The sequence below is a fragment of the Ananas comosus genome, linkage group 3, assembly GCF_001540865.1.
Source record: "Ananas comosus cultivar F153 linkage group 3, ASM154086v1, whole genome shotgun sequence".
NCBI classification, from domain to species: Eukaryota; Viridiplantae; Streptophyta; class Magnoliopsida; order Poales; family Bromeliaceae; genus Ananas; species Ananas comosus.
In genome coordinates this window covers 7,892,981-7,904,304 of record NC_033623.1, presented here as the reverse complement: position 1 = coordinate 7,904,304, position 11,324 = coordinate 7,892,981, and the positions used below count along the sequence as shown (strand labels likewise).

The following is an 11,324-nucleotide window of genomic DNA, read 5'->3' as shown; positions in this document are numbered from 1 at the left end:
GCCTGGCTGGCTTCTAGGGCATACATCTAACAGTTAACCATCTCATGGTGGATCTCTCACCCGTACGGTTCATGAGAATTAGCCTATAGCTAGTGGACCGCGGTGCTACAACCGCATGAAAGAGGGAGTCGACGTAGACGTCCTTCGTGGACCGCGCGCTACAACTCTCTGAACGCGGCATATTTTCTACGCACCCGCTTCGAAGTTCTCTTTTTGTCGAGAAAATTTTCCTACTATAACAACCAAACGTTGAATTTCAACATTTAAAAAATTTTCGATGATGTTACAAGAAACCAAACATACCCCTAAAAATGACCCAAAAAAATGAAAACTATATTTTTTTCTCAAACTCTATAAATTAATTTTTCATAAAAAAATATTTTATGACAAATCAAGCATCGAAAAAATTATTTTCAGCCTAAAAAGTGTTTTCCCATAATTTTCACGAGGAACCAAACACATCCTTAATGAAAAAAATTCATCAAATTCCTGAAAAAATAAATCACTTGCAAAAGTAATTCATGAACGTTTTCTCTGCCCTTATTAATAGAACGAACATTATAATCTAATTATCTTATGGCATTCGCAAAATTTTACAGAAATTTACAAAAAATTTTCTCTAGCATGCATGCACACGACTAGACCCTAGGTTTTGATCATCTAAATGCAACCCAAAGTTTAATTAGTTCATATTTACTCTCTGGGTTGAGATTTGCTTCGCACACAAGGCCAAGGTGCCATGCTTACGTATTTATTCAATTGTAGGTCGAGTTGAATTTTTTTTAGGCCTTTCTAGTTGATTATGCTTATCCTATGATACCACCATTTACTTGTTGATGGTAGTTGCAATTGTTGGTCATAATGATAAATTTATATGTATGTCTAATAATCATTCATAACTCGTTGTTTATCTTTCCATTAATCACATACTATTAGGTCCGGTAGGGTTTGCTGTCTCTAGGCGAGCTTACACTGGGAGCTATTGTTAATAGTTCTTATAATGTGGTTATTATTAATTTTTCAACTAATGGCCATTGAGATGAGATTGGGTGAGGCGGCAACTATAGTTAGATAGTAGCATATTGGATTATCTTCATTTTTGTATTATATAGATCTTATCTTTATATTTTGGACTATCATTTTGGATATGAATTAATCCATATTGGAACTAAAAATTGTACAAACTTGCTACTTGTTAAGTTGAGGTTATAGACCATTTAGAAGTTTTATTTGGTGTTTAAATGGAATGGTACAACTAATTTATATTAGTAAATTTGGAATGTTTAAAATTTGTGAATTGTTTGTAAAAATTTATAATGTTATAAGGATGTTGATATTAATTAATTAATGCCGGACATTTAAGCTTTCAATCTTAAGTTATGTGGCTAGTCTACAGCTATTATACGTACCTTCCGCGGTGCTTCTGTTACCGGAGAAACGTAGTTTTGATTATTGCTGTTAGATTCAGATACATCAAACCAAATAATGTATTTGGATTTATACGAAGTTAGAACTACAGTCTAGCTAGAATTGCATTCAACCAAGCGGCCTCTTATTGTTGTTAATTATTCCATAATTATATTATCTAAAATTTTATTTTTTTCACTAGCTGTAATCAATAAATTAGTTTCCTTTCTTCTGATAGAAGCAAATTAAGAAAAGAAATAAAATAGCCAAATTATTTAATTTATATCCTTGTCGTGCGGCATTTTAACGCACAACTACCTGGCGAGATCTTCCTTCTACAGTACACCATGCATATATAATAGTAATAGTAACAAACCGTACGTTGATCACCCTATTACATATATATATATAGGAGCATAATATGTAATGTTTTCTCGCTAATCTTTAATTAGCCTATCCCTTGCTACATCTAGTAGGTAGATTTGAACGGTTTGTAGGACTTGAGGTCTAGAACAACCCCTGCGATCGACCCGCACGCGGCAGCAATCGACACAATAAGGCAAGCTATGCTGAGCATCTGTAGGCCGATCCATGGCGTGCTCCACCGCATGATCTTTTTCTGCGCAATGTACATCTCGACGGGGAAATAAACAGTGAGAGGCCAGAAACCAAATGCGCCGAGGATGCCGACGACATCGTTGAAGAAGGGCATGAGCATGGAAATGATGGTGGTGAGAACAACGAAAGCCGTCCGCCACGTTAACCGGAAGAGGTTGAGCTTGTATGTCCGGCCAGGTACAAGCCTTGCCTCGTATTCGTGGGTGAGGATCTCGCTCTTGGGCCATCTTTGAGTGGCCCACTTCTCGACGAAGGCGAACAAAGGCTGGCAGAACACCTGCATGCGTATTTTACATGCCAGTTTGAAATTGAGAAGTTAAAAAGAGTACTTCATCGGAGTGCAATTCCGAGTGATATTATACTTGGACTCATAATATTACATCAGTAGGCCATCCAAACTCAACCTTGCCGGAACAAAATGCATGTGAGACTCTGTGTAGATCATGGATTACTTTCAAAGGATCGTCCAAAACTTTTAAACTTTTAGGTTGGTGGGCTACTGGGCCAGGCCACTTTGAAAGCGTGCATTCAATTCAAAACTATTTCCTCATATTTGGATCACCTCACGGATCACGAGGGATGGCAATCCAGCTCGCTATTCGCGAGCCATCATGTGTTTGGCTCAAAATGAGATTGAGATCAAATCGCTTGATCGTTTAGTAAACGAGCGGAATACGAACTAAATTTTTCAGCTCGTTTAATAAGCGAACAGAACACAAGCTGGGGCCAGCTCACTCGTGTTCGGCTCGATAAAAACTCGAATACATATAGTTTATATTTATATAAGTTATATTTATATATATAAATAAATAATTTTATATATAATACAGATTTTTATTGTTTGATTTTTAGTCCAATCTAAATATAAAGTCTAACTCAATTATAAAAAGATTCATTTATATGTAAAATTTTAACTATTAGATCAAAGTTTAATAAGTTAAATCTCATAAATTTATTTTTTATATATATATTTTTTATTTTTTTTTTACTTGTTGTCCATGAGCCTGCTCGTGTTCGACTCGTTAATAAGCGAGCCAAACATAATTGAATTTTTCGGCTCGATACTTTAGCCAACCAGGCCCAACTCATGTTCGGGAGACACGAGCCGACCCAGCTCACTTGTGTTCGGCTGTGTTGAGACCGCCTAACTAAATAGGTTGCTCTGATAGTCGCCAACCTTTTAAGTTTTAACCCATTTAATCAAAAAGTTTATGTTACATTTTAACACACTATTCAAAAAAAAAAGAGAAAAGAAAAAAACAGCGGAACCCATATACGAAACTAAGATATTGAATGCATGAGAGTATCTATAAATACCTGATAGGCTCCGACGAGGTGGATGACGATAGCAAGATTGGCAATGTCGAGGAGCCAGTAAGGATTGTAGAATCCGAAACCCGTTAACAAATTACCGGGTGCGTCGTCTCCGAAGGCCGCATAGCCCATGCACCCGCACAGGAGATAGAAGACGGTGGTGACTGCAATGCTCGACAGGGCGGCCTTCTTCATGGTCTTGTTCTCAGCGGGCGGAGATTTTATTGTGTCCTAAAACGAGGCAAAAGTAAAAAAAAAGAAAATTAATAAATTGAACTGATCAAATCAGTTGGAGATTGGTTATCTAGCACCTAAAGTTTTTTTTTTTTTTTTTTTTTTTTTTTGAGGCGAGAGAGAGAGAGAGAGAGAGAGAGAGAGAGAGAGAGAGAGAAATAATATACTATACAATCCGTTTCACTCACTTTTTTACAAAAATAAATTTAACTAAAATATGATGCAAATTGATTTCAAACTTGCAGCTTTAAATATCAATCGGCAAACTTTATGTCACTCGTATTAAAAACAATCGGTTATCTAACACCCAAAATTAATCAGGGGCGTCACCCGGCCGGCCACGCAGGACATGGGTGGCAGGGTAATACTAGTAGGAAGGCCAACCATAGGCTGGTTTGGCCCGAAACACGTGGCTTAATTGGACCGAACTTAAAAATTTGGATTTTAGAAAAACTCGACGCCGCCTCATAATTTCTCTTAATTTCTTTCCGTGCTAAGTGTTTACTTGGTCTTTCCTTTAATTCAGTTTTTAGCTGTAATCACTGACTTAGCTTAGCAGTTTTTTTTATAAAGTTTATCTCATAGAACTTATCTCAATAATGAACTATTTTAAATTGACTTTTGAAACTTTCGAAATTCTAATTTTACTATCCAACCTTTAAAAATACTTTGACTTCAAATTTTAAATTAATTATTTTTACGTTAATCTATATATACTATTTATAAAAAAGAGAGTTTTAATTTTTTTTCCTTTTCAAAATACCACTCCCCGTTCAAATTTCATAGGTATAAATCACAAATATATTAATTCTTAAACATCGGATCTAATCTAATGACCGACGAATTAAGTATATGTCACTTTTTCTACCTAAATTACCTTCAAGCAGTGTGTATCAAAATCTCACCTTTTATATGCATACCCTATCTTCTTGACTTATCTAATTAATGATAATTTTCTTTACACTTCATATAGCATTTTTATTTATCAATATATCAAATTCTACGAATAGTTATGATTAATTTGTTAAAATATATTTCAAATAAAAACAAACAGTTATTTAGCATTCCTATTCATATATTTTACATTAAAATTAAAATTTGAATTTAAATTATGAATTGAATTTAATTTTTGACATCAAATTTGAATTAACAATTAAAAAATTTTAATTATAGTGGATCAAAATTAAATTTTAACAAATTTAAATTTATAAATTTTGGATATCAAATTTGAATTAATAATTAAAATATTTAATTACAGTGAATCAAAATTAAATTTTAAATTTTAAAGTAAATGTGAATTAAATTTTGACTCTTATAGTTTAAACAATATACCTATATTTTAAATTTATCAGAATTCAAAAAATATATAAAAATATTCAATGTATATATTGAAAAAATAACATAAGATATTACAGATATTTTATAATAAAATATAACATATTAATTTATAAAACATAATTTTATTGTAAATTTTTGGATAAATATGATGCAAAAATTTCTATTGATTTAAAATAAATTAAAATAGTTTTTACGTGTATTTGCACGTACACTCAGCTAGTATATTTATAATTGTGATAATTGTACGAATTATACTTACAAAACTTGTAAAGATAGACGATTACAGATAAACGACACATTCAAAATTTGAAGTCAAAATATTGTTGACTCATTCAAATTAAACAAATTTAAAAATTTGGTAGTAAAATAAACTTTTTGAAAACTTGTATAGTCGACTCAAAATTGCCTTTAGTATAGGCAAGTTTTGTATTTTTCTCACCTGTTTCTAATCCAGAGGCACCAATGTATGCTTAACAAATAAATTTAAAAAGATGCTACTTGCATACTACAAAAAGGATGTATGATTTACACTTCCATCCTATAATTTAAATAACTATTTGAATCTTAGTATTAAAAAAAAAAAGACAAAATAAAAATCTAATATGAAATCTTTAATGAAGAATGTGTAAGATTTATATTTTCTTTTAAAGTGTACCACTAGCTTAGCTCTTATTGTTTAAAGTTGTCTTGCGACGGAAGTAGCATGCAACAAGCTTCGAAGCATCATAAGAAATAGCAAGATCACAAAACTGCAACTTAAATTAAGCTATTAGCTAGAAAGAATATCAAATATTGTAGATCGATCATCTAGTCAAATGCACTGTGGTGGAGTACCTGAATTTCAATAAGGATGATGGAATATGAGTAGGCAAAAGCAATGTCCCCAAGAGCTTGAAGATTCCTCCACACTTTTTGTGTTGCTGTCACAGTTCCTGCTTTGGTTACCGTCCCTATGCTGATGCCCATAAGATTACCGTGAATTTTTCCGTTCTCTGCAAGATCGAGATTTTACAAACCTATTAGAAAAGGACTTAATTAAATTATTATTTGTACTCAATCTTCGCCCGAGTTTTCATTTTAGAGTCCAATCTTTTACTTTTGGATTAATTTCATATGTATGTATTCTTATAATGATGTCATGTTGTAGATATGTTTCTTCGCAATTTATCATAAAATACATTCTCACTGACCTACAATAGGTACAAATATATTTCTAGATTAGTTATAATTATTCTTACCTTTTATCTCTCACTTATCAGAGTTAGGAGCACTGCGGGATTCGAACTCAGAATCTTTTATTATGAAATCATATCAAATTATATATGTAGAATAATTGTTTACCTCCAAATACTTAAGTTATCACAGAATAATATTTATACATATATATTTTTTTCAATAATCTCTCCCTCTTCTCTTCCCCTCATTTTCCCCTCTCCCTCTCCCTCTCCCTGTTCTAGAGCCATCGTACAAGGACACGTACATTGCCATTGACCCCAAAACGGTCAAGATTTTGTCAACCGTCTAGCTTTAAATTAACAAGATCTGGGATGGACGAGCTGAACAAGATCAGGATAGACGATCGAGCTAACTCAGGGACTCGAGAGACATCATGACCCAGCCGGAGATCAACTACTAGCTAGCCGGGATAGTGAGGCGGAGAGGCATCCACATTGGTAGTAGAGGAATTACGATGCAGGCCCAAATCAACGAGGATGAGAAGTATAATAAAATTTAGGTTGAAATACTATTAATAGTATTTGGGCTCCTTTACTATCTAATTTTTAATTTTTAGATAAAAAAATTATAGAGTTAGAATGCTGGTGGTCTCCTAGGATTGAGTGGTGGTCTCCATAGAATTTAGTAGTTGTTAGTGAAATAGTATTAATTCAATGGTAGAAATAATCAAAGAAATATATCTAGCGGCTTTAAATTGGGTAGTAAAAGGGCCAAAATACTACTAATAGTGTTTTAGCTCAACTCTATATAATGTATATAATTTTGGCTATAATATTATTGGTAGCACGGAGGTCTCCGTGCTACTAAATTGTTTTCGATAATGTGGCTTCTGAATTGACGATCAGCTCTGCTAGATATTATCTATGCTATTAGAAATATTTAGAAACTAAATTTCATATTTTTTTGACATTATTTGAAAAGTGTTCAAAAGGTCTCAAAATTATAATTTTAACGGCCGATGAGATGTATTTGTAAATTTAACGATGTAAAATAATCCAAATTCGATAAAATTTTTATAAAAAATTCTTTTCACTGTGTAGAGTAAGATCGGTATCTCTAATCTTATATTTTAAGTCTTTTATCACTATTTTTTATGACATTTTTATTTTCAAACGTTTATTTTTAAAGTGCTTGTTTGATAGGTAAAAATGATTTGGAAAAATTTTGAAATTTAGTTTTCAAATACTTTTAATAGTGTAGTCATCGAAAATAACTTAGTAACACGGAGGATTTCGTGTTACTGATAGCATAGTAGCCGGACTATATATATATATAGAATTGAGCTCCTATACTTTTAAAATTAACAAGTTATCGACGCTTGTAGGTTTTTGGCCCTTAAATTAAGGGATATGCGGTTAGGATGATAGTGACTCCTTAGGGTTGAGTGAGTGGTTGGTTGAATAGTATGATCTGACAGATAAAAATGGTCAACGGGGTAAATCTAATGACAGAAAACTTACAAGTACCAAGTACTTGGCGCTTTTAAAAGCAACATAACTGAACTATATGTTTATATTCGAGCTTTTCGAGCCTAATTTGAGCGAGCTCATTAATATCAAGCTCGACTTGAAGTTTTTTTTTTGTTTTTTTTTTGGTTTGGTTTAAGCTCGGCTAATTTAATTTCAAGTCGAGTTTGAGCGAGCTAAATACTGAGCCGAACGCGAGCTGAACACGTGCCGACTCGCTCATTTGCCAGCCCTACATAAGAGTCCACGAAATTAAGGATAGGATATATAACTGATTTTTATATGTGAATAACATACCAGACAAAGTCATTTGGCATTAGGATACTACTCCATGCTATGGGAGTCGGCTCTAACAAGCTAGCTTCCTTTCTCTTTGCAACGATCTCTTCTGTTTTGGGAGTTATTTTATTTTGGGTTAAGGGAAGAGTATTTTGTCAGGGGAGTTCTTTAACAAGTACTCCTCTGTTATTAGTGTTCAGATTGGGGTTTTGGACCTGTGTATTAAATTGCCTTTGTCCCTAGCTACTAGCTACTCTTTCAAATAGGGTATATCCCTGTTTAATCAAAAAAAAAAAAAGGAAGCTTATTAATGAAAGGATTAAAGACTAAATGACTATAAGGATTCAACCATTGATCATGACTCAATCTATCCTGTCTTCCTAATACTTCGAACATGACTCACTCCAATCTGGCATCCCGCCCCAAGACAGGATGTTGGCATCTTTAAGCCAATACTGCATTCTTTGTTTAGTCGAAATTGAGGCAATCAATCACCTTCTCACGAGATGTTTGCATTGTTGGTACTTGCCGACGCTATTTGCTACGAACCAATGAGCTAGATGGATGTCAAAACATATTGGGAACGAGTAGGAAAGAAAGGGCCTTTCCAGACTGCTACAAATAGGCTCGAGCATTTTGGAGCATGCTGGTGGTCAGTTTAGTGGAAAGAAATGACTTGATCTTTAGAACTATTGTTCGGATTCGATGCTAGTCGTTGGAAAAATCCAGAGCTTATTGAGATAGTAGGGGAATTTCTGCAGAGCTAGATGATCTTATGGGAAGTTTTTTGAAATTGGCTTGATTTTCCACCTTCTTTTTTGTTGTTTTTCTTTTCATTTGTCTTTTTTCTAAGACCAAGTTACTTTACTATTATAATTAGGGGCAATTGCTTATATATTCCTGAAAAATTCACGACTTTCCGACTTACCCCTCTTAGAAGATTAATATTGAAAATACCATTTTTACGTTCCAACCTATTTCTAATATATTTTTAGAGTTAAAATCTATTAATTAACTCTGTTATCTCTGTAAAATTACTATTTCGTCCTTTCAAATATATCCTTCCACCATCACTGTCTTTCTTATTTGCCCTTAAAATCAGGGGCACAAAAAGTATTTTGACTTTTGGTCTTTTCCAATATACCTCTCTACCGTCACCAACATCTCTTATTTGCCCTTAAGTTAAGAGCAAAATTGGTATTTTAATTTTTTTTTAACTGTGGTAGATATTTAACTCACGTTTAACCCAAGTTAACTTAACAGGAGATAACAGCGGGGGTATTTTGCAATAGCGGTGGAACATATGAGGGGTATTTTAAAAAGAAAAGTAAAGTATGGATAAATCAGATATTTTCAAACGTCTTAGGTGTATATAGACAATTATCCCTTATAATTATATTTATTTTCTAAATAATTAAATGAAGCAGTTCTCTCTTAAAAAACAGAAAGAGCTATTTGTAAGCATCAAATCAGAAACATACCAGCAACCTTGGCGATGCCTAAGCTAAGCCCAACAGTAGAATAGGTGAAGGACATGACCGCTGCCACAATGGAGAGCCACCACACCTGATCAAAATCTGGGATCTGGGAAAATATTATCTCTGTGATCCCAAAAATGATCATGTACATATTGCTCGACATGTGACATGGGTCCTTCCCCCCACTAGCATGAAAGCAATTGGACCTCTTTATTGCCCTACAAACATTGCACCATAGTTGGTATTAACACAAGCAAGCTTTAATCCCGTGCCATGCGGTTTCAAAAAAGAAAAAAAAAATCATGAACAAATTTAAAGATTGAATTCAGAAGGGTTTCTATTAACATTTTACTGATTTGAAGTGTTTTAAATCATTAGAATTACAAATTCTTACGTTAATCCTTATAATTACTATTGACCGTCCCTAGCGCAAATGGTAAAAGTCTAGATGGTTGGTATCTGAGGTTTCAAGTCCGAAGTATAGTTATATTACAACAAATTCATAATTTAGCGACTTTTATTCCGCAATATTTATTTAACTTATACTAATTAATATATTTAACAGCATTATTTGATAATTACCGCAAGATTTAATAATTTAACAGTAATTTATTATTAATATTGCAAAATAGGATAAATTGGTAGCGTAAATTAGTGAATGCCGCCGAAGCTTTTAGAATTTTATAAAAAATAATACTAAATGTAACAAAGTAGCAGTGCTTGTCATCACAATCAATATATAATTATTAATATATCACATTTTATACTTAGAATTTAAAATTTTAAAATTGAAGTTTAAAAATTTAGAATTTAAATTTTAAAAATTTAAAAATTTTAATTTTAAAATTAAACTTATAATTTAAAATTTAAAATTTTAAAATTTTATATTTTAAATTTTAAATTCTAAAATTTCAACTTTAAATTTTTAATTTTATCTTAAATTTAAAATTTAAAATTTAAAATTGTGAATTTTGAAACATAAAGCTTGATATTTGAAAATTGAAAATTAAAACTTTAAATTTAATATCTAAATTTAGAATTTAAAATTTTAAAATTTTAAAATTTAAAACTTAAAATTTTAAATTTTAAATATTCAAATATTTATAATCAATTATCCCTAGTGCAAGTGGCAAAAGGCTTAGCGGTTGATACCGGCCTAAGGTCATTTTTCAGAACAGGTCCGAGTCAAATAGCAATAAGTTCAAATCCCGGTTGATTTACATTTATAGCCATTTTTTTTTAAAAGAAATAAACGAAGCGGGTAGCATGCTATCTTTCTCTTAAAAAAATTCAAATATAAATATAAATATAATTAAATTTAAATTTAAATTTGAATTTAAATATAAACATTAAATCTAAAAAATTAAAATTTTAAAATTTGAGATCAAAAATCAGGTTAATGGCCATTATATTCGTGCGTTACAAATAAACAACTAAAAATTAGAATTTAATAGCCCTTTTAACGGCATGTTTTTAATAACACCAATTGATTCACATTGTCGGCATTCATTATAAATACTATTAATATGTTTAGCAATATTAGCATATGCAGCATTTGGTGTTATATGTTGCTAAAAATTTTAGCGGCATTTATTGATTTTTTAACAATATAAATAAAAACAACTAATGACTAATTTTCTAGTAGTGTTAGTTGCTTCATATTTTCATACAAATACATTTCTAAAAATTAAAAAATTGAATGAAGCGGACAACATGCTGCTACCTTTCTATCAAACAAAAAAAAACTGAAAATTACTACTTTTGCAACATTTTAGTCATTAAGTAAAATGATGTTGAAGAAAAATAATGAAGTCTCAATATCAAATACTTCAAATAATATAAATCATGTCTAATATACCAATTATTAATTTGGAAACTTCATCGATCATCAAAGATAATGTAGAATACGAAAATATATATATATATATATATATATATATATAGTCTGCTGTGC

General features: G+C 31.8%; 1 protein-coding gene across 1 annotated transcript in view; it reads right to left on the bottom strand.

Annotated features, from left to right (window-relative positions):
- The window catches only part of LOC109708268 (amino acid permease 4-like), a 14,909-nt gene continuing 5,237 nt past the window's right edge, over positions 1,653 to 11,324 (bottom strand). The window contains exons 6-9 of the mRNA XM_020229940.1: positions 9,374 to 9,588; positions 5,746 to 5,903; positions 3,343 to 3,570; positions 1,653 to 2,302 (exon numbers count right to left, since the gene is read on the bottom strand). Coding sequence (XP_020085529.1) covers positions 1,877 to 2,302; positions 3,343 to 3,570; positions 5,746 to 5,903; positions 9,374 to 9,588 — 1,027 coding nt within the window. The 3' untranslated portion in view covers positions 1,653 to 1,876. The remainder of the gene's footprint in view (positions 2,303 to 3,342; positions 3,571 to 5,745; positions 5,904 to 9,373; positions 9,589 to 11,324) is intronic.